The 24221-nt window shown below is 39.6% G+C and overlaps 2 protein-coding genes across 2 annotated transcripts; both read left to right on the forward strand.

Moving 5' to 3' along the window:
* The first annotated feature begins 421 nt into the window (after positions 1-421).
* GAR1 (GAR1 ribonucleoprotein) lies at positions 422-4461 on the forward strand. Its single transcript, XM_010289112.1, has 6 exons — positions 422-575; positions 656-810; positions 2309-2368; positions 2779-2914; positions 3846-3953; positions 4364-4461. The coding sequence occupies exons 1-6, from the start codon at positions 422-424 to the stop codon at positions 4459-4461; spliced, it is 711 nt and encodes a 236-aa protein (XP_010287414.1).
* Positions 4462-10885: 6424 nt separating this feature from the next.
* RRH (retinal pigment epithelium-derived rhodopsin homolog) lies at positions 10886-23478 on the forward strand. Its single transcript, XM_010289101.1, has 7 exons — positions 10886-11096; positions 16978-17168; positions 18711-18810; positions 19539-19692; positions 20056-20224; positions 22268-22446; positions 23373-23478. Exons 1-7 carry the CDS (start codon positions 10991-10993, stop codon positions 23476-23478), a joined length of 1005 nt encoding a protein of 334 aa, XP_010287403.1. The 5' UTR covers positions 10886-10990.
* Positions 23479-24221: the final 743 nt, after the last annotated feature.

Below are 24221 nucleotides of genomic sequence, written 5' to 3' on the forward strand. Positions count from 1 at the left end.
ATCCCCACACCCCGACTGCAGGCGGTGCCCCGTGGGTCCCGGGAGGTGCCCGGAAAAGGCGTGGTAGATGCGCGCCCAGGTTGTTCTCGCTTTGTGCCGCTTCTTCGCGGGTCTGGGGCTGGAGAGTTGCATAGGCTTCTCCTGGGGGTGGACAGCATCACGTCCAACCTTCATACGTACGAGTGAAAAACATGCCGTCACTGCTAGTCAATTCTTATAGGTAGGCGTTGCAGTGGATGGCATCTTAGGTGTAAACTTGATTTTTTATGTGCCCACATGTTTTCAAGTGCGGACAAAAACCGACTAACCATTAAACTAACAAACAAGGCTGTCAGGAGACTTTATTTTGTACATCAAACGCGAAATATCTTTTATATCTTAAACAACTGATTTTTCTCCACAATTCAGGAGGTAGTAGAGAATGTCTTTTCGTGGAAGAGGAGGCGGAGGAAGAGGAGGTGGCGGTGACAGAGGTGGCTTTAATCGTGGTGGACGAGGTGGCTTTGGACGGGGAGGTGGACGAGGAGGCTTCAACAGAGGCGGACATGACCAGGGGCCTCCAGAAAGGGTAGTTTGTAAGTTACATGAAGATAGTATATTTATTTAATTTAGAATCACTGTTCCAGATCTTTAGCTTGTTTGTTCTTTATTTCAGTATTGGGAGAGTTCATGCATCCGTGTGAAGATGACATTGTTTGTAAATGTAAAACAGAAGAAAACAAGGTGCCTTATTTCAATGCCCCGGTGTACTTGGATAATAAAGAACAGATTGGTAAAGTCGATGAAATCTTCGGACAGCTGAGAGATTTTGTATCCTTCAAAAAAATGTGTTGTGCACAGTATTTGTTTTTTAAAGGCTGATTGATTATTAAATAGAATTTCTCCAGGGTTTTAAAGTAGTTCAAGGCTTGGCTACCAGTTAGATGTGAACAGTCACAAGTCTAGCTGCAACTCTTGGTGTCAGTAGGTGCTTCATTCACGTCAAGTGCCTATCTTAAAGGTTTTTCAGTATGACAAGAGTACCTTATGTCGGGCAGAGGTTTTCAGTCAGTACTAGTATTGGCAGTTGTCTTTTGGTTCCATGGTGGTTTGGAATGTTACTTTTTCTAGCTACCTGACCAAATTTTTCTGCTAATAGGTTACTGACCTGTAACAGAGTTGAATCAAGAGAGTGGGGTTTTTTGTGCGTTAGGGGCCCTTGCTCATACTCCAGCTTACTACTTAATTATAAAGGTGAGTTTGTGATAGGATGTCCTGTTGCTCATTGTCCAGCTTACTACCTAAACTGCCAATGAAAGTGGGCATGTGCTAGGACGTCCTCTTGCAAAGCAAATTTGTTGAGACAGAGGCACTGGGTTTGTTCTGTTGTCACAGCCAGACTGACAGAATCCATGACAAAAGCAGGACGATGAGGGGAGTAACCCTGTAACATGGCAGTAAGACTTAACCTGGGTTGATTAGTTGAGCATCAGTAGCTAGCTACATGCATTTTCCTCTTCCACATTAAATGTGAAGTAAAATATGCAGGTTTAAATCACTCTCGCACTCTGTATAATTTGCAGATTTATGTTTTGTGTCAGAATTATTTGAATTTCAGAAACTTGTTTTCTTCCTACAATAACATATTAAGAAAATATGTTATAGGATTTTGCAGCTCCTTGTTTCCCCATTTAATCTTGAGTTTTAATTAAGCAGAGTTGGCCAGCAGCTCTTTTTGATCTTAGGAACTGCATGCCAAAGTCCTTGCATTCTGGAGAGCCAAAGGATTTGTACAAGACTGTATGTGGAGTTACAGAGAGTGTCTGCCACCTCACTGTAGGATGTGGCTGGCCCAGGAGTCCTTGCTGGCTCTTACCTCTGCGCAGCCAGGCAGTTGTACCACCCAGCAGCAGCAGCCGCAGTAGCGGAGGTAGTGCTATTTACGTACTATTTACACAGCATATAAATTGTTCCATATAAGCCTTGAGGTCACCCTGGGGCTAAAGGGGTCACCACTTGCTATACAAACTTGTTTTCTTTACAGTTATGTTTTTCTGTACTCTTACCACTGGTATGTTCTTCTTTATGCCTTAATACATGGAAGAAAAAAAATGATTTTACCACAAAATACCGTATTTGTAACTATGAAAAAACCTTGAGAAAAATTTGAAATAGTTTCTCCTGATCTTTCAATTGTAACTTTTAATTTGCAGTGATGATGTTTAGCTTCATTTATAAGATACTAATTTAGAAAATGCCTTTCATATAAGAATCAAAATCACAATTTCTAATGTTTTATTCCCGCTATGTTCCTTAAAGAAACCAACAGTATTTTTCAGTTAAACTGTCTGAGAACATGAAAGCCTCTTCATTTAAAAAAATGCAAAAGGTTAGCCAATCTTAATAACAGAATTCTACTGTATGTCATCAGTTAGATAAATCTACTCTATGTCATCAGACATTAACTCTAAAAGCTAGTTGTCCTTTGTAAACATAAGTATTCATTTCCTCTTAGCCCTTTCACTTTTGTGCCTGACATGTTCTTCCTTTTCCCCGCCCTGCAAAAAAAGATGTAACAAATGAAACTCATAAAAATACCATCTATATTTTAATAACTGTATGACACCGTGATTTCTTTCTTGTGTGCTTTCTTTATTTGGCTATTTGCAGAGGACAATTTGACATAAAGGGTTGTGGACATTTGGATATGTGGTCAAATTGTGGATATTTGAAAAGGGAGATATTAACGTGCATTTGAAAATGGTATTTCCAGAGCTTAATGGAACTCTCTTCCTACAGTTTTACATTGATCCAGCAAAGCTGCTACCCCTTCAGAGATTCTTGCCAAGGCCACCTGGAGAAAAAGGTGCTCCCAGAGGAGGTGGTAGAGGGGGACGTGGTGGTGGACGTGGAGGAGGAAGAGGCGGTGGTAGAGGTAAGATCCCAAGAATGGAAGCTGCAGAATGTTGTTTGGTGTGGGGTGACTTGTTTGGTTGTTTTGGATGTTTGGGGTTTGTTGTTACTGTTTTTAAGCTGCAGTTGAGTACTTGAATATCAACAGTTATATTGCAAAGAAAAATGTTATGCATATTTCTGTTTGATGACTACTGAGTCAGTCAATAGTCATTGACTAGGGGGGACAGTGATCTCTTTCCAATGGCAAGACCTAGGCTTCTGTAGCTAGCTAAATAACAGCTCTGAAGCATAGGGAGGCGAGGATGCTGATTTATAACAAAGACAGAAAGCATGACTACTAAGCAAACTTGCAGCAAAAGGTTGTAGATAATACACACTCAAAACTTTCAGTGAAAGCTGTATTTTTAGTATGTTCTAAAAATCTCGTTGAACAAAATACTTGAAATGAAGTGTTTGAGAGGGATGAATGACCTGGTAGATCTCCTTCTTTGCTTTTTGAACACCACCTGCGATGTACTTCTCAATTAAAGCTGAAGTTAGTTTTCTCTTACATTGCAGTTTCTTGCCTCTTCTCCCTATTCTGCCCCTTTGCAGCAAGGCGCAAGTGTTTTGAAGTTTTTTGTTTTGTTTGCTTTAATGTTCTGTTGAGTTATAATTAATTAATAGTTATAATTAATTTTTTTGCTCTCATGAAGGGAGTTTATCATGGAGTTTTGTTAGTGTCTCTAGTATCTTGGACACTCTATATCAGATATTAAACTACACCTAAAAAGCTGCAGATGGTCCCTAGAAGAGACAAGGTACTAGTAATTTATGTAGTAACTGTCCAGCAATTGACAATTTCTGTTTTTTTGTTGTTTTCCTTTCAGAAGCTGTCAATTAAATAAGTTGTTATGCATAATAAAGATTTTTATATGCTCCTCAAAGCGTAATTTCTTTCCTGTGTTTAGGAGGATTTGGAGGAGGAAGAGGTGGAGGAAGAGGAGGAGGATTCAGAGGAGGAAGAGGTGGAGGAGGCGGATTCAGAGGGGGAAGAGGTGGTGGAGGAGGCTTTCGGGGTGAGTGTGAAGTTTTTACATTTCAGTAATAAGAGTAGCTCCTGATTTCTAAAGCTTTTAAATATTAAACAGAATGTTGTATTTTTTAATCTCTTACAGATGTTTATAGTTTTATGCAGAAAGTTTCTGTGCATCACAGTCGCTAGCTCAAACTGAAGCAGTTAAATTTTTTGATGCTTGTGTAAGACCATGCTAGTTTTTCTGCATTCAAAAGGGACTGTGAGAGCAGATAATGATGATGAATTATTTTATTCTATCAACTCATTTAGTGTTATGTATATAATTATTTGCTTTAAATGCATCTAAGATGTGAATTGTTTGGTGTATTTTTCTTCCCCCTTAAAATAGGAAGAGGATATTAAAAATGGAGCCATGAGTATCTCCCCGCTGTCTTACTGTATCATCTGCAGAAGTGAAGAGCAAGGAAAAAGTTCTTGTAAAGGACCCTGAAAAAGTTCTTGTAAAGGACCCTGAAAAAGTTCTTTTTATAAGGAACGTGGAGCTGTAAAATGACTATTATTTTTACACTTAATTACTGTTGATCAACACATGAGGAGAGCGTAGCCCCAAGCGAAGAACTGAAGACTGCTCAGAATATACTGGAACTTTTTAACTAAGCCAGGATTCAATGTTATTCTTAAACTGTTTGTTTCTGATGAGTGCCATAGTCAATGCTTGACTTCATATTGGGGTATGGAGTAAAGAATCAATTGAAATGTTTTCTTCAAAAAACCCTACGGGTTCACTACATGCACATTTGTCAGTATGAACCTGTTGCCTATGTGTGACTGATCCCTAGTTCTAATCCTCTTTTTGTATTGAACCTTCTGGGTTACTCTAAAGTGGGTATGCCATTTAAACAACCTTTGTGAACCTTTTTTTACAAACTAGACTTCAAAATTTTGTGTTAATAACATTTTTTTATACATAATATTGTATAAAAGGACAGGAAGATAGCAAAGGATATTTAGGGGATTTTTCTGTACAAATCTTAATGGAAGTCAAAGGCATTAAGACATCCTCTTAGAACATGCTATCTAATGAGTAAGACAAGGTTAATACTATTCATAAGTCACCTGATTGTATCTAATTACACTGGTATTAAGATTGCTAAGGGTTTTTAACTGCCCCCTTCTCCTCCTTAGCCTGTTTCTCTTGAGGTTTTGATGTCTTGGCACTGCACCTCTGTGGTGCTCTGAGCTTGCGTGGGGCTAAGATGAGATAGCACATCATAGGGCTCCTCTGCACACTGTGCTTTCACTTAAGTATTGCTTAAAAAGGCATGAAAAAAATCTGCACGAGTCTTTGGTCTCTTTAATTGGATGCATTATGAGGATTGTTGAAAAGCTAGTAACTGTCTCTTCTTAAGGATGGAGGAGAATAGGGTGCCTCTCTGCTCTTTAGCTTTGGAAATAAGAATAGAAAAGTAGAATCTCCCTGGATTCCATCTGGAGCCAGGAGTCTGTTCGCTGACTCTCACGCCAAGCACTTTTGAAAAGGGATCTGTAGAATGATCTACATGGAAGTATTTTGAACATCTTGTTCAATGTGGAAAGTAGTATATTTCAGAATTGATCATACTGTTAGACTTTTAAATTAATGAATTGCAGTAACAGGCAAATGAGTTATATTAGTCTTCTGCTTAACAGAAAGAAGCAGGTAATTTGTCAGCACCAGGATTGGACCGTTACCGGTCATTTTAACGAACGTGACTTAGTTTGAATAAGCACTGGAGCAAAACTTGAAACAATATAGCAAAACAAGTGTTTAAGAACCCAATTAAGTCTGAACAGATGCTGCATAGGATAATAGATAAAAGTGGTCTTCAGCTTGAAAAAACACACCACAAAACATTGGCATTTCTGGTAGTTCTGCTTTTATGAGAAGAAACTTGAGTCTACTGTTCAGCTGCAGCACAATCAGGAATTGAGGGATACTGGTTATTTTTCTGGTATTGCTACAGACTTAACTTTAACCAGGTCAGTTAAATCCAGACCTCTGAAAATGTTTAGGCTTTTGTTGCTGTGTACTGCTAGGCATAAGTGACTTAGGGCTCTGACTTGAGGCATTGTAAAATTGCCCTGTATCTAGACAAAATCCTATACGCAAGTCGTTGCATCTCGGGCATACCACATTGCAGTTGAACAATGCCAGCCTGCAGTGAAGCTGGAATTGTCATTATTTTTGTCAGATTTGTAATTGCATCCTCTGCTGTGTTCTGTTTCTTCAGTGATGCTTCAGTAGCTAGTTGTGGGTAGCTGACTTGGATCTTTCCTTATTCTTCTGGCTTTGGAAGACTAACATAACACAGTCCTCACTTTTACACCCAAATTCATGCTCTGCTTTGCTATTCTCATTGCATGCTTTAGGTACATTTTTTTTCCCAGGATAACAGAAGACTGAACTGCCATCACCTTTAAATTGCATGATGTGACGGCTGATGTTTCAGTTGTGTGAAGTACCGTCTTGCAGCCTCGGACAAGAAGCATATGCTGTGAATCTCGCAGCAGATGGAGCAGTGAGTCAGCCTGAAGCCGACGCAAGGCTGAAGCAAAGACCTCTACATCTGTGTGCGGAGGCATTAAGGAACAATATCCATTGCAGCTCTAGAGGGAAGACTGGCCTCTTGATTACAGGGAACTGGATTGCAGTCCCAGCTGAGAAATGCATGAGGAGCATTATGACATGCCCTGTGCATAGAAACAATGTTGGATGGGATTAATACAAATAGCCAGAGAAAATTGATCATCTTGGATCTTTGTGGAGGTTGTAGGATGTTCAGATGCTGATGGAAGGACATCCTTAGTGATTGGGAGTGAAATGGGTTGCAATTTTTAAATTTTTTTATTTATTTTTATTTATTTTTTCCCCACCCTTCCACATTCTGGGGAAAGACCATGTTTGGTTGTGGCAAAGCCCATCCTCTCCCTGTTCTGCCTTGTCTTCACTGTGTCATGGCATGGCCTTGCCTTCCTAATGCACATAGTTGCTAACTGTAATAGATGAAAATTCAGTATCTTAAAAAAAAATGAAGATGACCTGTCTTGGCTGCAGTGTGATGCTGCAATGAACTAAAATACAGGTTCGCTATGATTTTATATGATGCCTTCTTTTCTGTCTTGAAGTTTTTATTCAGATCCTATCTGTGATTCTGTCGCTGTGCTTGTGATCCTGGTAAGTGTTTGAGTTTTATGTATGTGCTTACAGATATCCTAGGCTTTTTCTGCAGAGAATAGGAAAGATGGGCTTACCAGCACCCTGACAGAAGTGTGTATGTTGGCAGAAATGGTAAGTTTCAAGTAACTATAGTGTCTCTGGAAAAAAAGTCACAGTGCAGCCTGAAGTGAGGCAGGGCGGGGAAGGTGTTAGTGGCAGTGTAGACTCTGGATGACTTTGGTGTTCCCTGGACTTCCCCTCACTGGTAGCCTTTGGGGCAAATGGCTGGGCCACCTAAAGAGCTGTCACCCGCTCCAGCAACGCAAAGCGGGCTGCTGTCGTGCAGTATTCCTCTGAAGCTCAGGAAGAAGGTAAGGCTTCAGTGCACCCCACAGTGTTTGGCTTCCCACCCAAGGCACAGCAGTAGTGGTGTCACCTACCCATCTCCTTGTCCGCTTGTCTGTGTCTGCATGTGCTTACTGTTGGGAGAGGCAGAGCATTCAGCAAGCAAGTCCCGTTTTCAACATGCAGTTGCAAGTAGTGAACGTTAGCCACTGCAGTATTTGACCCAGACGTAGGGTCTGACTTTCAGCTGATTTTGAAAATGACAGCTGGTAAACCACTAGGATCAGATTGCTAAAAGGTATGTAGAAGACCTTCTGTCCGCACCACATGAAAATTCTCATTTTATTTTTTTATATGTGGGATCTCAGTCCTTGCTAAACAGAGGGTTTTACATGGAGGTATATTGTAAAGCTTAAATTGTTACCCATTGAGAATGGCTTTAGTGCCCCTGGATTCCTTCTTGGAGGAATGCTTTTTCTCCTTGTGTTTTTATAGTTGCTGGGGTAGAATGGTTCAATATAGTTCATAGATTTGCTATGTTACTTTGACAGAGAAATTTGATGAAGTGCAGAAAATACTGGGATATTTTAATGTATGTCTGCAGCACCGTCTTTTGTAGAACAGAAAGGATTCTCCCTAGCACTGACATGAAATTATGGACGTTTGCGTGAAGGGATGCTGGATAGTCACGTACATACTGGTGCAAGTTATCTGCAGTTGTGCAAAGAATTATTTTGGCAAGAAACAGGGGTGTAGTCTTTAAAAAAAGCATGGCTACTGCATGAAGTATGGCAAGTAAAAGGCTTTGTGGAGTCACATGTTTTTCAGGGCATTTTCTTCAGTCAGCTGAAAATCTCCTTAGTTTGAGTCAAACTTTTCTAATCAACAGTATAAATCTAGTAGAAGTCTCTGTGAGGGAGGAAGAAACCTAATTTACTAATTTGTTTTCCATTGGGTTTGAACCATTTGCAGCTGTTTGCGAAAATGAAGATCGAAGGGAGGTTCTGCCTTACAGAACCCTCTAGTGGTGATGTGCTTAATAAACGTGGGAGGGGGTTGGTTTGGTTTGGGTTTTTAGCGTGGTTACCACTAAAAATAGGGAAGATGTTTTGCTTTTGTCTTGTAATTTTTTTTAAGTTCTAATGCAAACGGTAAGTTTTTCTACTCTCATCAGTTGTGGATTGGCATATACTTTACACATAACTGAAAGCAACTTGCTACACCCCGTAATGGGTTCTGCCTTGCCCCATATCCATACAGATATCTACAAATTTAAGAATGGACTTTGAATAGAAATTGCATTTTGTTGCTACTGATCTGGGACAAGTGGGAAGGAAAAGCATCACCGGAGGTTATAAAGTGCCCCTCTGACACTAGTAATACCATCTGTTAGTGAAGGATAAGAACAGCCTGAGGTTTTGGATATTTTTTTTTTTTCCTTATGCCAGTATTAAAAAGCAATGTGGTAAGTCATATTTTATCTAGTTTAGGAACTGTGGTTTCAACTTTCTGGATTATTTGTATACTTTAATTCTTTGCTTTATCTTTTTGGCTTTGTTTTATGAACTGCAGTGTTTTAGAAAAAATTACTTTTAGGTTAATGATAAGTAATGTCTGCCTTTAATATTGACTTTTTTTCCTCTCAATTCCTGTTGCTGTAAAATTAGCCAAATTTAAAACAAAGGACATGAAGACCATGTGGTGGTACATAGGATGGACCGTACATATTAGAAACTTGTGTTTTAACCAACAAGTACGTATAAAATCTGTATGGTCTCATTAACTGCTACTCTGAGTCTGGAATCCTATCTGAATAAAAATAGCAATGCTTTGCTTTTCTGAGACATTCAGCATTGCAAGCTATGACTTCTGTGGAAGCTGCAAGATCTGAGATGCTTTTGAAAATCTTGCCAAAGTTTCAGTGGAGGAAAGCAAAGCTATCAAATTACCCCTATGCTTTTATCTTTCGAGGCAGGGCTATGGGGCACTAGGGAAGTGGCTTCATTGCCAAACAGATCATCTTTCCTTTCAGAACCCTGCCTCCCTGTTCCTGCCTAATCCTCTTCTGACAGGAAAAATACCACAATAGTACAACTACCCTGAGAACTGTAAGAGTGAGTGTAGATCTGTGGCATTAAAGAAAATGTTTGCTGGTAGAACTGTGACGCGTGATCCATCATCTGTAGTAATGATGACTAAATGTCGTGACTGTACAAGTTTTACGTCAAAATTTTCCTCAATTTAGATTCAAATGGGTGAAAGATGCAGGATGCCTGTTTTGGAAAGCTGAGGAGTGGGAGGGAATGCTCTGAGTGTTTCATGGGTTAGAGAAGGGAGAGCTCATCAGGTATACTTCCTTTCTATGGGATGGCTATAGTCCTCAATGCTGCCTGTGTCACTACACCCTTATTGCTGCTCAGGAGATGCAGCCCTAGCCTGGGAGCCTGCTTGACCTGCCTGTGAACCACAGACAACTGAGGAACCACTGGTTGCTCATCCTTGTCACTGTTACACCCAGTATGAGTACAAAACTGGAGGCAAAAACTGTATGAAGGGGAACTGGTGGGAAACACCTTATTTGATTGCTGATACCGATACTGCGTATAAGCTCTTTGGGCAAGGGTTTGTTGCAGCTAGTATTTATGTAGGATTTTGTAAAATGTCCTTTGGTGTGCTGCTACCTCATCACTGAAAAGAAGAAAACATGAGCTTCTGCTGCTCAAGACTTTGGAAAATGCCTAATAATTTTCTGCCCAGTAACATGCTTTGGAAAATTTGCCCGAAGTAGTCTTCCATGTGTGTGTTTGGGAGAGGGAGGGTGTTCAGATTTGTAAGACATATTCAACAACTGTTTTCTGCAGACCAAGCTCTTTCAGGAATGTAGCAATTGAGTTTTCTGAAAGTCATGCTTCACTTCAGAAAATACTGGACTATGTTCTTGTGTCTGTGTCAGCTTCAGAGTTTAAATTCAACTAAGAATCTTGAAAAAGTTGGAAGCAGGTGTTTAAGGATTTGAAGGGATGGACTTCAGAGTAAGCGTATCCTGCTTTTAAAAGAAATTTACTTTTGTGTCTATGTTGTGCTGGAGTTTTGTGTGTTTGCTGTGATGATGGGAATTAATCCCAAGCCAGGCTGATGACCGACTGACCTGAGCCAACTTCTGCTGAGGTTTCCGAAGCATTGCACAAGAGGTTTGAAGGAAGAGGTTTGGGGGCATGTGACAGTTAATCTCTTTAGCAGTAAGAACGAAGTTTAAGCATGCTGTTGGAAATGTACTCAGTTCTGTGCTGCTCTTTGTTTTAATTAACAATCTCCTGCATAGATTGGGAGTGTAAACTTCTTTGCACTTTAGTCCAATTAAATCGTTCTTGGAGGCTGTCAATGGTGGGGGGAACTCCCCCCAACCCCCCCTTTTTTTTTTCAATTGTTCAGTGAGTCTGTTGAATAATGAAAGAATTTGCCTGACAGGGTTTTGTAGTGTTTCGTCGTCTTGATGAATTATTGCAGAAGATAGACGACAGTCTCTTTTGTCCAAAATGCATTGGAATGATTCATCCAATTCCTCAGAAAGTGACAATGAAGCTCATTCAGCCTTTACACAGACTGAGCACAACATAGTTGCAGCTTACTTAATAACAGCAGGTATGGGCATTGGCAAATTGTTGCGTAACTTTTTAAAATAGGACTGTAGATCTGAATGCTCATTTTGTATAGTAACAGCGGTGGTATTTCATTTTGTATTATGCAAATGTCTGATGGCTTTTCTCCATAGCTTACTGACCAGTTAGCAATCAGCAGGCTGACTGAAGTGTGCAGAAACATCTACGTTTTCTGCTCTATATTTGAAGGCAGCGTTGTATCTCGAAAAATATATTTTGTTGATATGTAATTATAGAAGAGAGTGAGAATTAATTTCTGCCAGCTTGCAAAAGAGATAAAAATAGGGCATAGCTGTCACATCTTGCATTTTTCTGTGATGTGCTCGAAGCTATCTTGAGATTTCTCCTGGGCCACATGTTCGTAGCAATATATGTGTAGTCTGAGCATGTGAGAGGGTGTCTGCTGGGGGGATGTGAGGGGAAGGGTTGGAATGTGACTTAGAGGGAGGGAGCTGGTCATTAATCAGAGAAGAGCAGACTCCAGTTGCAGCTGTATTTTTCACCGATGACACATGTTAGAAAAAGCACGCTGGAAGGCTTGACATCGCGTTCGTTCCCTGTGACTGCGGTGGCCTTTGGCTAAACTTGAATGATTATGGAATTATTATTTTTTTCCCTCAAACTTTCTCAATGTTCTAACACAACTGCTTCAGTAATGTTTTTCCAAGGCATTGAGTGCTATAGCAATGGAACATCAACCTGACCAAAACCTGAAACCTACTGCGTTTAAAAATAGGCCTCCTATACCTTTATTATGTAAAATGAACTCGGTTTATAAATACTTTATTCATAGACTGTACCATATATTTTCTGTTATCATTAGCTTTTAAAATACTTTATAATATTAATACTTTAAAATATTAATGTACTTTAGGTTTATATGAAATAGTGTTGCTAATGGTCACATTTTATTTAGCATATCAGTGAGTGAGTATCAAATTGCTGTTCTGGTAATGTATTTTTAAATGCAAAGGCAATAATTTATTTCAGGTTTTTAGAGAAATTCACAGAACAGCTACACAGATCAGTAGACTTATTAAGAAGCTGTAGACATGGATGACAGTCAAGTATTAGAAGGCTAGATACTCTGCAGTACTTCCACAGTATTTGTAGGTACCTGGATCTATTAGGTGCTGCAAATACCTATAATACCTGTTATATTTTAATTAAAATTGATTATGTTGTATATAACAAGGTGGTCTTTTTCAGGCAGTTTGACCACTGTTAGGTGTTAGGGATCAAGGCTGTCATAGGTGATCAATGGGATTAGCCAGAATCAACCCAGCTCTTCTTTCTTAATCTTGCATGGAAATTAAATGTTTGGGGGTTTTTTAAAGTTGCATTACTTTGTGATGGTTTTTTTTTTTCACTTTTTTTCTTACTATAATGGGGGAGTCTAGTAAATCTTCCACCTGCAGCTTGGACTTTGCTTTCTTAATGAGGAATCTTTTTGACAGTAAGATCTATAACATCTTTGAAAGTATGATTGATTGCTTTGCAAATGCCTTACCACAGCAAATCTCACATCTGGAAAATTTAAGCTGTGTTAATAAGCAGATGTCTAATAATAAGAATGAAGTACAACTACAGTGTTCATCATTATGCTGCTTTTTAAAAGGTTTGAATGCTGCTTGCAAATAATTGTTTTCTGAGAAGGAATAAGTATTGCACTCTACAGCGGTCAGTGTATTAATTTTAGTGACGACAACAGGGATACTCAGGCTGCAGGAAGCAATACTGCCTCATGGATATCCTTCAGCTTGTAATGGTGAAATGCTCTGGTATCATTTAAAAATGCTAACTGGAAAAGTAAATTCCATGTTATACATGGACCTAACCTTCGTTGTTTCGATGCTACTACCCATGTGTTTTGCTTAATTCTGTTAGGGCTTGTATTTGCATTTGGTCTGCCTTTAGTTTTCATTGCTTCCCTGGGAAGAATCAAAATAAGAAATTATTCTGCTCTTGATTAGGTCATGAGGTTTTTATCTTCATTTTCACAAAACTACAAGGTTTAATTAAAGAAATATGGAAATAGTTGTCTAACTCTAAGAGGTTTCATGGGCCAAGTGGCAGCATCCATGTGCTTTTTCTGAATCACATGAGTTTGTCCCAGCTGATGATTTCAGGTTACTGAAAGTCTTGGGCTTTGTCTGCACTTCCTGCCCTCTAAGAAATCACAGAATCATTTAGGTTGGAAAAGACCTTTAAGATCATTGAGGCCAACCATAAACCTAACACTGCCAAGTCCACCACTAAACCATGTCCCTAAGCACCACAGCTACACATCTTTTAAATCCCTCCAGGAATAGTGACTCAACCACTTCCCTGGGCAGCCTGTTCCAATGCCTGACAACCTTTTTGGTGAAGAATTTTTTCATAATATCCAACCTAAACCTCCCCTGGTGTAACTTGAGACTGTTTCCTCTTGTCCTATTGCTTGTTACTTGGGAAAAGAAACGCAACACCCACCTCACCACAACCCCCTTTCAGGTAGTTGTAGAGAGCGATAAGGACTCCCCTCAGCCTCCTCTTCTCCAGCCTGTACAACCCCAGTTCCCTCAGCCGCTCCTCATAAGACTTGTGCTCCAGACCCCTCACCAGCTTCATTGCCCTTCTAATGGGCACTGCTTAACTCCTGCCTGGAGAAACTTTGTTCTTCTAACTTGACCTGATTCTCAGAAACAGGGAAGAGAGCATTTCTTGAATCTACAATGTTTCTCTCACTTTGTTCAAGATGGAATCAATCATCTTTCTTAACGTTTTGCTCCCCAGAACATTTCTTCTTTTTTGGCTCTATTATTAATTTGTTCTAGTGATGATAAAATTTTTCATGAATATGGGCTTAACAATTTCCATTTTCTCTTCCCTGTTTTGGTTTGGTTCCCTCCTTCCTTTCCCCCCTTCATTTTAAGATTGGGCTCTGAAGCACTAAATTTAAGTTTGTCTAGCAGGACTCTTCCTTCACCCTGAAGATATGAGTTCACAGTCCTGTTGTATTTCTTATTTAATTCTTGGTAGCTGTAATATTTGTTAAAGCATGCCTCATAAGAAGCCTGTACTGTTTTATAAACTTGTAATACTGTTTTGCTTCCTCTCTCCCAAGGGTTGACATACTACCTTGTCAGCAGGAGAGCTGACAGAACTGGCACTGTGAGTGCTTTTACTATGGTGTTGGCTTCAGATCAGATCCCCAGCTCCCTGCTTTTGTTCATTTTAGGGGCTCATAGCATCACAGTGTCATTCCTGAAATGTGTGAATATATGAATGTGATAGCTGATGGCATCTATGTGGCTGTGCATCTCCAACATCATCTGTAAAGTATTTTTATGTACTACGCAGGAGATTAGCCCCTGAGAGCAGACGTGCGTGGTGGTTTTGAAAAGAGAATGGAAAGAGAGGTAGCGAAGAATTAATTATAATCTTGCCTCATTTGATTTTAAAATTACTGAATCTGTTAAGAGAGTTTCTGTAATGTGGGAGGTTGGTACTGGTTAATAAAATGTTTCACTGAAACTCCTTATGTGAGTTTCAGGTATAATAAAAAAGGTACAAACTTACATAATTGAAATGGAGAAACTCCATTTAAAACCTGAAGAATTGGTGGTGTCCCTAGTGTCCGTTACCCAAAGTATCTTTGTTATGTTTTTACATATGTTACTATGATTGTATTGGCTTTCCTTCTGCCCTTTTTCCGTATCCGTCATGGTATTAACATAGCTCTTGCTGAGCATAGTGGTTCAGATGGTACTTCGATGTGTATTTGACTCTAGAAATGTCTGCCTCAGTTTGATGCACTGGGGTGTGTGCTGGTATTTCTAAATGGATTGTGTTCCTGTGGACTGCCAGTGATGGAGTCCCAGGACTTTCCATGATTTGAAGGAGTTTCCATATCGATACCAGTTGAAATCTTCAAAATTCAACGGTAGAGGTGAAGTGCTTGAAACTGGTTCTTGCCCTCAGGTTTTCTAACCCTGCTGATTTGAGGTTATTATTTGAACTGCAGAGTGTTTGTAGTCTGACTATAAACTGATGTTAGAGATTTTTAACTCTGTGTTGCAGCATTGACAGTGACAGAGATGGAAGGACATTGTATAATACTTAAACACCTTATTGCCCTTTCCACGGAGGCGTGTCAGCAAAAGCCAAGCTGTGTGTGTTGGCTTTCTGGTGGAGCCAATAGAGGAGCAGAAATCCTACCAGTGAAGGTGATGGATTGCCAGGGATCTACAGGAGGATGAGCAGTGACTGTGAAAGAAGGTGGATGGGTCTGCTTTTGGAAGTCCACATTCAGTATGACAGCCATTCACTCAAAGCTCTTTACAGAATTATGCCTCAGATCTGTGGTGATGAAAAGTACAATGTTTTGATTCGTTGGTGAAACTTTTTAAATAAGAAAAAAAAAAAAAAAAAAAAAGAAAAATTCTGAGGGGCATTTCCATGGGTAATGTGTTGTTAGACTTTTACCAAAATACCATCCCACTATGCACTCTTAATTTAAGGTGTCCAGGCTATACAAATGTTTGTAAGTTTAGGATTTGGTTTTGTGATACTGTAACAGCTGTCCTAGACTAGAGAATCTATGAACAACTTATAACTTGTAAACAGTAACATTAATTTTTTTTTTTTTAGCAGCTGTGTTTGCTTGAACACGTTGGAATTCTCCATTTTATTGATAAGGACTGTGAGTCTTTCTCTACTGAGGTGCAAGGGGGAGTTTTTAACCTGATTAGCTGTTCATTAATAGCTTGTATTAATAGAGGGTTAGTAAAAGTTTAGAGGATGGGAGTTTGCTCTTGCCACCTCTGCAACAGGCTAGAGTCTGAAGAGAATAAAACTACAACAACCCCGCACCCCTTTTTGTCGGAGTGCCATGTAAACTCACTCCCAGAGCCACGCAGTAGGTTTTGGCTAGGAAGGAGGAATAGCAGGAGAAAAGGAGGATCTGGAGGTTCACCATGATCAGATAAAGCTTGCTGATGCACAAGGTCCTGAAGAGTGTCCTGGGCGACTTGAAGAACATTAAGTCCAAAGCAAATTTCAGAGGGATTGGACATGAAAAGAGGAGAATGTACATTTTAGCTTTAGTACTGCATTTATTACAAGTTTTTGTCTACTGGCCATTTCTTGTCTTGCCTAATAATAGACTTCAGACACAGTTTGAGTCAAGCCAGACCAAAGAGGTTTAAAAATACACAGGTTTGCGAGGCAGGAACAAGTTCAGCGCAGAGCTGGGCTTTTACCCTGCGGGCCATCCAGACTGCTTGACAAGGCTTAGAAAATACAATTTGCAGCAACCTGAGCCAGCTCTGATGCTTGCAAAGAATTGGGACCTCATGAGCAGAGAGGGGAGTTAGTCTGGCTAGGATAGTGGTAGCAAAGGCAAAGCTTCTATATTCCTTTTGCCCAGGATTATTGACTGAACACTCAGTGGAAACTCTCCACTGAGAAAGGAAGATCTCAGGTGGTGGCAGGGGCCTTCTGCTAGACCAGGTGCATCGTAAGCCCCATTTTTTTTGCCGGTCACCAACCTGCATTCTTTTTTTCCATGGAAGACAGCACTGTACTCTGTGGCTGGAATGTTTGAATTGTAATCTTAGACGCTCTTGAATTTCTGCTATGATTGTTGGCTAGGTTCAGCAAAACGGTCCACTTCTGGCCCTTACTGAATCCAAGTGAAAGTTACCTACTTGGAAAAGCTTTTCTCTCCTTTTCAGGTGTCTGTCCTCTTTGCCAAATTGTGCTTGACTGAAAATAAAACTTTTTGGGGACTTAGATATTACAATAGGATGAATTTTCTTCTGCATGTGTATTACTGGCTGGTGTCTATCTTTTTGTGAAGTTTCCCCTTTTCTGTTTTACAGGAGTGATAAGCATTTTCAGTAACGTTGTTGTGCTAGGCATCTTTGTTAAGTACAAAGAGCTTCGGACAGCAACCAATGTAATTATTATCAACTTGGCTTTTACTCACATTGGTGTTAGTGGCATCGGTTACCCCATGTCTGCTGCCTCAGACCTGCATGGAAGCTGGAAATTTGGATATACTGGATGCCAGGTATTGCAATTCAGTCAGAGAGAAAGTTTTGAGCACTTAAGAGCAAACAGCGAAATAAGTTGTAGTGCTACCTGCTATTAGCTCTCTTAAGAAATAAGATGGAGATGCAAAATTTGACTCTATCTAGACCTGAAGGTGCTGGACTGTAATGTCAGCAATTTCTGGATGTAGGACTTCATGTGAATTTCATTCCAAGCTTATGTTTATAATCTGAAAACATTAAGGTGTAACCTTGTATTTATCAACTAGAGATTTTAAAATAGCTTTAAAAAGGCTTAGAAAATTAAATCCCCAAATGAGGAAGATTATAGTAGCACGTGCACATTTGACAACTTATTTGATAGTTGAAAGACTTTGGATGTGGCTACTGTTTTGAAGACCTTGACAGGTCTTAATGAGTTCTGCTTGGCAAATACATGGTCTTTTGGATGGGACTATTAGGATATCCAAAATGAAGGCCTGCAAGGCTATTGGTCTCCATTAAAGATTTAGCCTAGTTTTAATAGCTGTCTATTTTTAAAAGTAGACTGACTGAAAAATTATACTTCCATAGCAACATGGTGCCCTTTGTTCACTGTGTACTGTGATTTAAATCTACTTTTATAAAAGACTGTTGGGCTTAAGTGCCCAGGAAAATGAGTAGTAATGTGAAAGCGTATGCCAAAAACGTGACTCAAGGAAAATATTAGCAATATTATACATTTTGGACCTTTATATAATGGGTGCCTCACTTTTAACATCTTTGGATCTAGACTGACTTGTAGTGGGTTGAAGTTGATGTGAAATCTCACTGCCAATGCTTTGGGAGTTAAGGTCACTTGAAGCACAATTCACGTCAACCTAAACCAAATGAATCCTGTGAGCCGAGATGGCTGAATGTCAGGTGGTTCTATTATAACCGCTGGTGGCATGTGGTCTGGCACAGGGCGCTCTGCTTCTGGGGTGCCAGTGGTAACACAGACCTCCCAGTCATCCTTCCCGGCCAGGCTGCCCATGGGATGACCGGGCAGATGCATCTGGAGCATGTTGGGATTGCAGCGTATGTCACCGTGCAGTAGGCCTGACACATGTAAAAATGGCGGCCAATGGGGAAAATCGGTGTTCCATATCCCTGAAATGAGTGTGGTTATGCAACAGAGGAAAGAAGACCTCACATTTGCTAAAGCCATAACTTTTTTGATGAATCAGATGCTCTTCAGGTTTCTTTAACATATATTAGAAATATGAATCGAACACCTCCAAACTCACTATCTCTGAACCTCAAACATTTACTTATGGAAGTATGGTGTTTGTTTGCTTTTTAGACTTCTGTCTTTAGCATTCCTGATGTGCAAACAAGCAGGTTGCTTTTGAAATGTTTAATTTCAAATAAGCCAGCTCCAAATTGCCTGCATTGAATTAGTTCCTTCAGTACCTTGTTTATGGAGGAGAACACTGGCTGAATGTAATATATCATAGTACCTTCGATTCAGTCCACAAATTTGTGCTTGTACCTTTGAAACATTTCTCAGAAAGGGTTTTTTTTGTTTGTTTTAATTTCAGATCTATGCTGCCTTAAATATCTTTTTTGGGATGGCGAGTATTGGTTTGCTCACTGTTGTTGCAGTTGACCGTTATCTGACAATCTGCAGGCCTGATATAGGTACTGTACTTATGGTCAAAAATTGTTCCCTGTTGGGCTTCTATGAAATACAAGTCTAACTGTATTGTTTTCTCGTGATGACTCCATAATTACAGTGCTGGGCATAATTTGAATTTAGGGCACGATCCTACAGTACTTGGTTAATAAGTTATCTAGTTGGCATGGATGGTGCTGCTTGTGACAGTGAAAGTTTCACAGTTAGGCTGCCATTTTGTTTATAAGTTGTATTTTCATGGCTGTTTCCAGTCTTTAGAGGGCCACATCCACATAGAGAAGCACATGAAAATCCTCTAGCTGTGGGAGGTTTTGACCTCCGTCAAGCAGGTGTGTGCCTCTCGTGTTGTGTTTAACACTGTACTGGATGTTTTTCTCTCCTCTCTGTTACAGCTGTATTCTAACAGCTAATTCCTCCGCCTGCAGTCGTGCACAGATGTACTTGGATGCACTGTTGCATAATAAGCTTTTTGGCATGGGGTTAGGATCAGGTATTGCCTGTATGCTGCGAGTTGGAATGGGTGATGGTATTTAAGTGGCATTTAAGGCTGGAAAGCTTGAGATGTTGTTCAGCTGTATGAAACAGGTACGCTACAGCGTTCCGGAGCGTAGGCCTTGGAAAGGATCATTATTAACCTGCTATGTGCTTGCTGGAAGCTACTTGTCGTTCGTGTTCAAGACTGGGAAGAAGCAAAAGACGACAACGGTTTGTGATTGTGTGTGCTTGGCCGCAGGAAGAAGAATGACTACCCGTAGCTATGCCGCTCTAATCCTTGCTGCCTGGATAAATGCAGTCTTTTGGGCTTCCATGCCTACGGTAGGCTGGGCTAGCTACGCTCCAGATCCGACTGGAGCAACGTGCACAGTAAATTGGAGGCAAAATGACGTGTAAGATTCCCCTTCACCCTTTCTTTTGAATTTGCTGTGTCATTGAAGGCTAAGATTATTTAATTCACCACTATGTGAGCATAACTTCTTCTTTCTGAAGTATAAAGCCTAATCTATAAAAATAATTTTAAAACAGTGGAAATAATATAAAGCAAGTCTAGAAAAAACATAGGAATTGAGCCATGCTTGAAAACTGCAAGACTTGTAGTTGCTAATAAAAAAATCAAAGCTAAAGAAAATCTTCCTAATTCTTTAAAAGCTTGTCTTAAAATTTCATAATCAAATCAAATAATCAAATTCTTTAGTAACTTTTCCTGGATGGCTATTTGTAAGTTACTGTGTTTTGTTTTTCTGTCTTATCAGGTCCTTTGTTTCCTACACAATGAGTGTAATTGCTGTTAATTTTGTTGTACCCTTAACAGTCATGTTTTACTGTTATTACAATGTTTCCCGGACAATGAAACAATATGCCAGCAGTAACTGCCTGGAGAGCATCAACGTAGATTGGTCTGACCAAGTAGATGTGACAAAGGTATGGTAAATGAGAGCATGTTTTGTTTTAAGCATGTTCTTTTGTGTTGAAGTCTTGGGGGCAAAGGAACAGCGCAGCCTTTTAAGCATTTCTGTTTCCTTTCATATTAAATATTAACTGGAATTTAGCCTTGGTATAACACTAGATTCTTTACTTTTGGCTTAATACTCTTTCCAGATAAATAGCTGCTTTGAAGGCTGGGAACAACGTGAATTTTCCTTGCCTGTGCCGTCTGTCATTACACGGAAGTGTACCTCCGAGGTGTCCTCGGAGGACTTTTACTCTTCATGTCTGCAGAGTCCTTAGGCTTTCTGCTAGGTTCACAGGTGTATCTGGACTGAAATGGGTTGGTCAACTCTGATTTGAATTCACGGCCTAGAAATGAAAGTGCATTTCCAAGCTCCTGATCTGTGTGACTCTGATCCCTTGTTCCTTTCAGTGTATTGGGCTTACCTCTTTCTTACATAAACAGTAGCAAATGTGAGTTATGGCATAAAATGATATATCCTGCCTAGAAGGTTGACATTCATTTAACATACAAAAGTCCTCGAGAAAGCTTGAAGTTTACCAGCTCCTTCGATTTTGTGTAAAGATATGATTTATCCTTGCGCATGATTAAAAAAGTGAGAGACAATTGGACAGAGTCTGTACCTATGCTTTTGAAATACTTATCAATGCAAACTTAACATTCCTTGGAAAACTTTCTCGTTGCTAAATTCTGAAAAATCGTATTTTTACCTAAAAAAAATAGTTGGAGCATTTTGCTCTTCTGAAGAAATTTCAGAATGCTTGAAACTGAGGATTCAGTTATAAATTTAGACTCATTTTTGTGAAGACAATGCATTTTTCCTGATTTGTCATTGAAGACACCGAGTTTTATTTTTTAAAAAAGAAAGGAAAAACAAAGGTTGAAGCTTTGGAGTTAAGCAGTATCCTTCTTTAGAACTGGAATGCTTGCTTTTTCACAGATTAGCATCTTCTAAGCTTTCTACACACCTAACAAGCTTGTAAATGAAAGAGTTCTTTACATTATTATCAATAGGTATTGCATTTGTATTTAAGTAGGAATCTTCTGTGGAGAGGGTCACTGCTTGTTTATTGGTTATGCTCTAGAACAGCTCATACAAAGTAGTCATTTACTTCTTGTTTCTCATTTTGTTCATCACTGGAAGACTGAGTACAGGTATGGGTAAACAAGGTAAATAAGGAATCCTGTACGTACAAAGAACCCTGCAGGGTTTTTTGGTTTTCTAGTGGTTTGTTTTGTCCTCTTGATTAATTTGAGATTTGCTTTACCGAGTCTTCTCCCTGACAAAAGCCAGAAAAGTTTGTCCTAGTTGATTCATCTCCTACCCTCCCACTACCCCCAGTTTGTTGCTGTTCAGTTCTGCCTGTGGCGTGGTGTGTTCTGGGGTGTGAGCCCAAACATGCCCAGACTGTTCTCTCTGAATGACATGACTGCTCAGATATCTCCTCAGTATGATGCTTGAACATGGCTGTCATGCTTCATTAAACCAAGCAGGCACTTCTGGTTTCCTTAAGTATATGGACTGAGCCTTTGTGTCCTAGAACATTCACTTTCTTTTACTTAAGTGTACCATATTTAAGCCTTATGAAATGTTTTTATTAACAGCCTTATTAAATGTTTGACTTAGATTTTTCTCTCTTATCATATTTATTGTTTGTAATAGCATCCCAGAGTGACCTGATATGGTGGTCATCATCCATGTGTGAAGTCCTTTCTGACCATTTAAACTTCTGACGGGTAGATTTAACATAATCAGTAGTGCTGACTGTGAAGGAAAATTGTACATAATGAAATAACAGCATGCCAGAATACATGGCAATGCGATGTGCTATTAAATCCCCAAAGCGAGATTTCATTACAACCAGTCAAAATTTGTCACGTGTGCTTGTTTACATGTTGTTACTTGGTTCTGGATAGCTCTATTTTCACACAGGTGCGTGTGCCTTTGAGGTTAGGTGGTGAGTTCTTCATCTTCAGGTAATACTGGTTATGTGTCTGTTCCTCTTGTTTTACAGATGTCTGTTGTGATGATTGTAATGTTCTTGGTGGCATGGTCTCCATATTCTATTGTGTGTTTATGGTCTTCCTTTGGAGACCCAAAGAAAATTTCTCCTGCAATGGCCATCATAGCTCCTCTATTTGCAAAATCTTCCACATTCTATAATCCCTGCATTTACGTTGTTGCAAACAAAAAGTAAGTGTTCCTAATTCAATACTGGTCTACTTCATGATTTTAGCATATCATCTAACTATAGAAGCGTCATCTGTAAAATATGACAAACTGATTAGTGAAGAAATCAAAGGGTAAGCCACCGTTGATTTACCAAAGATGGCCTTTTGGACGGGAACGTCTAAAAGAAATTTTGATCATCATCAGAACATACCGAATTGATAAAGATTTTTGAGAACAGATTAATGAAGCTTTTGTAAGACAGTTTTGGAAGTCCCTTTGTGGTTTCTCAAAGGGACTTACTATGGAATTTGGGCTGCATCAGCAGTACACTGGTTTTAATGACTGTGGCCAAAATGTGTGGTGGCTTAGTGGCATGTAACTTCTGTAGATTTCCTTCCTTGATTTGGGATGTGTCGTATTTTGACTGATAAGGACAGATTGACACTTTTTATTAAAGTAAATAAACTAAGCCTATTCTTCTCTTTTGAGCAAGCGTATCAAACGCTCTCACCAAGCCAGTGCCTCTGACTGAGAACTGGGCTTTGCAATGAGGCATCCTTCCTTTTTCTACTACCAACCTAGGTGCAGAGCCTGTGATCTCTGTCTAGGTGAACTTATCTGATCCTGCTGAGTCAATGAAAAACAATCAAGTTTTTTCCCCATTCTGTAAGTTCATCTTTGTTGTGGCTATACTCTGTCCTTGGATGAGCAAAAGTTGCTGTGACCCCTTGTCGTAGAAGAAACACTGAACTTAACTGAGTTATTCCTGTACATGGAAGTGAAAAAGACTCAGGTCCTTTTGAATTGCAAATACACCATTTTTTATTAAGTAAGTTTTACTAAAATTGAAAGCTGTTTTAATACTTAAGGCCGGTTTACCCAGTTTTGATTTGTATGTTGTTCTCCAGCTAATGATCTTTCTGCTTTCACTTTCTTGTCCTTTGCAGGTTTCGGAGGGCGATCCTGGCAATGGTGCGATGTCAGACAAGACAAGAGATAACTATAAGCAATGCCTTGCCCATGAGTGTATCTCAAAGTGCACTGACATCGTAGAACTCATGTCATTTGCCTTGGAAAGGAGTGAAGTCTGGGTTAAAGTTAATTGACCTTTTGGAAGATTAATCTTTTTGGCATAATAAACTGCCCCATCCAGCCAGCTGTTTTCTGTTAATCACAGTAATCTTTTTAGACAGGTTAAGAAGACAAGACAAAAACGACTAAGACTTTAGTTCTCGAGAGTGAGGTTCATTGGCGCAATATATCTGTCCCAAACAAAAAAGGCCAGTGAAGTGGTCACTGTGACTCTTACAGGGTTGGACAAGGTGACACAGGGGCAGGGAGAGACTGAAGCAGGAGGTGCTTAGGTTCAGTTACATAGATTTTGCACCTGTAATTCCTTTCATGAATTACTTTCCCTCAGCTTCCCTTGACAGTTTTCCAGACTTGAAATATTCTGGGTTCTTCCTGTGTGAATTTATTTCTATACCGAGTGTCCTTGTTGATATGCTTTGCAAAGTTCTGTTTCTGTGAGTATGTTAAGATACCAAACTATCTAGCTAAACCCTACAGAACCTGCTATCAGCTTTCCAGATTTTGAAGGAGTTTTAGGATAGATAATGTATTTTTAAAGTTTTGGCTCACACAACCAAATGAATTTGTAGGAAAGACAGGTTTTGTTTTAGTAGTAGTACATTTCTAGTGCTTGTGACAGCACAGCAAATCATGAAAATGAGGCAAAATGCACCCTAAGACTTGAGGAGGCACATAAAACTGAGTGAATATTTATTTCTCATAAT

Source organism: Phaethon lepturus, unplaced genomic scaffold (assembly GCF_000687285.1).
Source record: "Phaethon lepturus isolate BGI_N335 unplaced genomic scaffold, ASM68728v1 scaffold28120, whole genome shotgun sequence".
NCBI lineage: Eukaryota > Metazoa > Chordata > Aves > Phaethontiformes > Phaethontidae > Phaethon > Phaethon lepturus.